The sequence below is a fragment of the Apium graveolens genome, chromosome 10 (assembly GCF_009905375.1).
Source record: "Apium graveolens cultivar Ventura chromosome 10, ASM990537v1, whole genome shotgun sequence".
In the NCBI taxonomy this organism is placed as follows: Eukaryota; Viridiplantae; Streptophyta; class Magnoliopsida; order Apiales; family Apiaceae; genus Apium; species Apium graveolens.
This window is the reverse complement of record NC_133656.1, coordinates 75,188,164-75,193,410: the sequence shown is the minus strand read 5'-3', so window position 1 is coordinate 75,193,410 and position 5,247 is coordinate 75,188,164. Positions and strand designations below refer to the sequence as shown.

The 5,247-nt window shown below is 47.3% G+C and overlaps 1 protein-coding gene across 1 annotated transcript; it reads right to left on the bottom strand.

The window, feature by feature from the left end:
- Window positions 1–266: 266 nt before the first annotated feature.
- On the bottom strand, window positions 267–953 carry LOC141690671 (uncharacterized). The gene has a single exon (XM_074495450.1). It carries the CDS (start codon window positions 951–953, stop codon window positions 267–269), a length of 687 nt encoding a protein of 228 aa, XP_074351551.1.
- Between the last annotated feature and the right edge of the window lie 4,294 nt (window positions 954–5,247).

The window sequence follows — 5,247 nt, the reverse complement described above, 5'->3', positions numbered from 1 at the left end:
CTGTAGCTTGTCTTCTGGCAAAACCCCCGTTCGAATATAATTATGAATGAGGGTCATCCAATTTTCTTGCGGGATTTCCTGTGTCGGGAACACCCCTACCTCTGGGACACTTGGTATCTCCTGGATTCCCAAAGGGATTTGCCCAAGTTGGATGATGTCCATTTACGATCCCATCTTTGCCAAAGCATCCGCATTACTATTTTCTTCCCTTGGGACACTTTCCAGCCTGGCACTTCCAAATTTTCGTAATAGACGCTACGCACATCTCATATACAACTCCGTCTGTTGTCCCCGGGCTTGAAACCTCCGTTGACTTGGTTTATAACTAACTCAGAGTCACTCCAAGCTATCAAATTCACAACCCCCACTTCCAGAGCTATTTTTAGACCATTGATCAAAGCTTCATACTCAGCATCATTGTTGGTGACATAAAATTTGAAGTGGATGGTACTCATCAAATGATGCCCTTCCGGGGTGACTAAGACAATCTTGACGCCTGCTCCATTATTATTCACATCCTCATCAACATGCAAGATCCACCAAGGGTGTGGGAACTCCTCCCTCTCATTAGTAGGGTGATTTCCTTGCGGGGGAGGTTCTGCCAGCACTATGGCTTTGTTGTCTACTTCATAATCAAACTCAAGTATGAAATCGGCCAACGGCTTTCCCTTGATTGTTGTGCGAGGACAATATTCCAAATCGAATTGTCCCAGCTCTGTCGCCCATTTCAACATCCTTCCTGACGATTCTGGTTTATGCAGAATATGCCGGAGCGGATAAGCGGTGCGAACCTCTATCCGGTGAACTTGGAAATATAGTCTTAACTTTTGCGCCACAAGAATAAGAGCGTATACCAATTTCTTCATGCTGGTATATCTGAATTCTGCATCCATCGGCCTTTTGCTCACATAGTACACAGTCCATTGATGGCTTGCTTCCTCTTTTACCAACATCGCGCTGACGGAGTATTCTGAAACCGCCAAGTAAAGAATCAACGTTTCTCCCTTTTCTGGGTTGGCCAACATCGGAGGATTCCCCAACTGCTCTTTGATTTTTAGAAAAGCCTCTTCACAATCTTAGGTCCACACGAAATCCTTACCCATTCCTTTGATTGCTTTGAAGAATTCTTTGCACTTATCTGACGACTTTGAGACAAATCGATTTAAAGCTGCAATCATTCCTGTCAAGCTCTGCACTTGCTTGACGCTGGTGGGAGACTTCATGTCTAACAGAGCCTTGATTTTTTCCGGGTTCGCCTCAATTCCTCGATGGTTAACCATGTATCCTAAGAATTTTCCTGATTTCATGCCGAATACGCACTTCTGAGGGTTCAGCTTCATCCTATATTTTCTCAGAATATGGAACATATCAGCTAAGTCTATTTTGTGATCTTCTTCCCTCTTAGATTTTACAAGCATATCATCCACGTATACCTCCATCGTCTTCCCAATCTGCCTCTTTAACATTTTGTTTACCAATCTTTGATAAGTGGCCCCGACGTTGATCAAACCAAATGGCATCCCAATGTAGCAATAGAGTCCTCTATCGGTTATAAAACAGGTGTGCTCCTGGTCAGGTCCATACATGGGAATTTGATTATACCCGGAGTATGCATCCATGAAACTGAGTAAGGCATGTCCTGCCATGGCATCGACCAACTGGTCAATTCTTGGCAAAGGAAAGCTATCCTTTGGGCACGCCTTATTCAGATCGGTAAAATCCACACATGTTCTCCACTTGCCGTTAGGTTTTCTTACTAACACCGGGTTTTCCAGCCAATCTGGGTAGAAAGATTCCCTGATTAGTCTGACATCCAAGAGTCTATCCACTTCTTCCGCCAAAGCTACTGCCCTTTCGCCACTCACGGCCCTCCGCTTTTGCCTAACCCCTTTATGCTTGGGATCAATGTTCAAACGGTGGCACATCACCTCTGGGTCGATTCCCACCATATCAGAATGGTTCCACGCAAATACATCGAGGTTTGCCAAGAGAAATATTGAAAGTCCTTCTTTCAATCTTGGCGCCAACTGCGATCCAATTCTCAAACCTTACTTGGACCCTTTTCGTCGACAGGGATTTCAATTGTGTCTTCTGCTGGCCCTATCTTTTCCGTTGGCATTGGTATTCATGGATCTAGGTCGGGCAGATCACGATTCTCATCATTTTATTAAGAAGGTGCATCCCCTTGGGGAGGAGCATCAACTTCTTTAGAAGGCGCGCCCTGTATTACAGGGGCATCAACTTCCCTTAAATTTTCCAAAGATAAGGGTGTGCCCTCAAGGAGAGGGGCATCTACCTTATGCACATCCTGCCCAAGACTTTGCAAGACGTCAAATCTTCCTTCGAGCCGTTCCCCATTGAAATCTACTCAGATTATGATATTTGGGGGTTCCTCTTCTTCCAACATTTCAATTCTGATTGTGTCTTCCAAGAACAACACTGCTGGAGGTAGTTCAGAGGGGCGCTCGTCTTCTTGCTCGACATAGTAATGGACTCGTATTTTCTCAATCGGCTGTTCGATGCTCCTTTCTCGGTCATCATCTGATGTATCTTCGCTATGGGAGTCCTTCCTAAAGCCCCTCATAGCTTGCCTGTAGCATTCCCGGGAGTCATACTGAGAGCCTTTTATACTTCTCACATCATTTGGGGTTGGAAACTTGATGGTAAGGTGGTGGATCGAAGTAATGACTCTCATCTCCCGAAGAAAAGGCCGCCCCAACAGCACGTTGTGGGATGACTCTTGATTTAGAACCTTGAACTCGAGCATCTTTGTTACTGACAACGGACTTTCCCCCAAGGTACATGGCAACCAAATTGATCTCATAACTCTAACTCCTGCGCCAGAGAAACCATAGACCCACGAATCTTCCCCCGACATATCCTGATTAGGTAGCCCCATCTTTCTAAAGGTGCTGTAGTAAAGGATGTTTGCCGAGCTTTCATTGTCTACAAAGGCCCTATTGATATTTTTGGTCCCGATCTGGATGGAAATGACCAGTGCGTCATTGTGGGGGTGATGTACCCACTGAGCATCTACTTCTCTGATGGAGATATCCATGGATTCGCCCTTAAACACTTTGGGTGGTCGAGTCTCCACCCTATGAATGTCTGTGAGAGGTCTGAACCGGGCTTCCCTAGCATATCTTGCCAAGGCTCTGTTGCTGTATTCCATCCCGGGATCTCCCCCGTAGATTATTCGGATGCTGCCGTGCCTAATGAATTTATTTCTTCCAGAGTTTCATTATTCGACCCCCGTGGGGCTCGCCCTCCTTCTTCCTTTATTCTATCAGTGCCATCCTTGTTCCTCCTTACTTCCTTAACCACCCATTCGCCAAGATACCCTTCCTTGATAAGTGCTTCGATCTCATCTTTTAGTTGCCGACATTTATGTGTGTTATGTCTGAACGATTTGTTGTATTCGCAATACTTTTTCTTGTCTTTACTTTGCCAGGATGATAGAGCCTCGGGTTTTCTAAACAGCCCTCTATTCTTGTTCACCTCAAAGATATGCTCAATAGACGCGGCCAAAGGCGTATACCTGCTTGTTCTGTAGTCATAGCTTGAGGGAGGGCTCCATTCCCTCCTTGTGGTCGTGGCATTCACCCGGTTTGGGCTTTGACTACTCCTTCTATATCTTGGGCTTGGAGATCTGTCTCTCTTCCTTGGTTTGTTTCTCTGACTTGCTTGCGCTGTCGGTTGTACCCCTGCCAGAGACTGCTCTATGGCTTTAAACGATTCTGCCAAGACAAAGACATCCGCCAGAGTGGCTGGGTTTTTTCCCTATAAGTGCTTCCAGAAATCTGAACCAACCCTTAGCGCTGCTATCAGAAAGCTTTTCAAGGCTTCGTCTGAAACCCCCTTACGCTGGTAGATTCAGCATTGAACCTTTTAAAGTACGACGTCAAGCTTTTATTCTCCCTTTGCCTGATATTGGCGAGAGTTGTAATAGAGGGAGCATACCTCACGGAAGCTTGGAACTTGGTCAAGAAGAGAGTTTTCATTTGGTCCCAGGAAATGATTACTCCCGGCCCAAGCTTTTGAAACCATTGTTGGGCGCTTTCTCTAAGGGTCGCTGCCAAGAGCCGACATCGAGCCAAGTCTGGGACTTGATATACGTCCATCTCTATATTGAATCGGCCCAAGAATTCACAGGGTCTGAGCTTTCGTGGAAATGGAGATAGCTAGTAGTGTTGGGATATCCGGCTGGCAACTGCGCCTCTCTTATAGCCACCGAGAACGGAGAAGGGATTTCGGTCGTGGCCGTCATTATGCCTTCCAAATAGTTAAGTAGCCTTTTCAGATCGTCCACATTGAAAGTTCCCACACCTGGGATAGTTTGCATGTGAGGCTGCGGACCCTGGGGCTGCGGTGGAGGTACTCCCGTCTGGTTCCCACCTGGAGGAGCTTGTTGTTGGTTGGTGTTCTGGGTCTTCCGGTATCACGATCACTTCTTGGTTTCGACCTTGATCTTCCCCCGGATTTTCTCCTTGACCTCGGTCGCGGCCTCGAGCCATCTCGCGATCATAATGCGCCACATCTCTATGATTGTCATACTCATCATAGTTATCGTTGCCTGCTCGATTGTACCAGTGGGCATCAGTGCGGCCACGATAGTTGTCGCAACGATATCCATCTAAATACCTACCTCGACCTCCGCCTCTTCCCCTCCATTGGGGTCTTCTCCAACGGTCGCTTCCATATCCTCGACCATACCGGTCCAGCGATCTGCGGGGAGGAGCTCTCTCATGATCGCGGTACCGCTCCTGATTCCCATGGGAATTCAGGGGCACACATATTGTATCATGAGACGTCACATCTCCACGATCAGCTTCCTTTTCCCATTCAAGTAACAACATTCTCAGATTATCGTCGCCTAAGCGGATCCCCAAGCGATCTTTTAAAGCCGCGAAGCCTCGTTGCTCATTATCTGGCATGGACTCTGCCTGTCGGCGCTCCTCAAGACTACGCCCAGACCGGTGCGGATGGGCAACCCCCCAGTTATCCGTCCGTAGTATTTCTCGACCATCAGCATCTTCTTCCACAAGCTCAATGATTGGAGATGTGCCATTGGAATAGTTCAGACGTCGTGGGGTTATCGGCACACGTCCTCCTTCAGTTTGACCGTGACCGGCCAAGGCATCTTTATCAGTCACAGGTGCTTTCCCAGTTGCATGAGTAGTACGGTTGGGCGAAGGCCCCTTCTGGTCTTGCGTCTCCACGGTGCTCAGCCTTGAATCGAAACCATTC

Excerpts from the sequence above, each read along its gene's own strand:
- LOC141690671 (XM_074495450.1), bottom strand. The coding sequence starts at position 953 with ATGTTGGTAAAAGAGGAAGCAAGCCATCAATGGACTGTGTACTATGTG.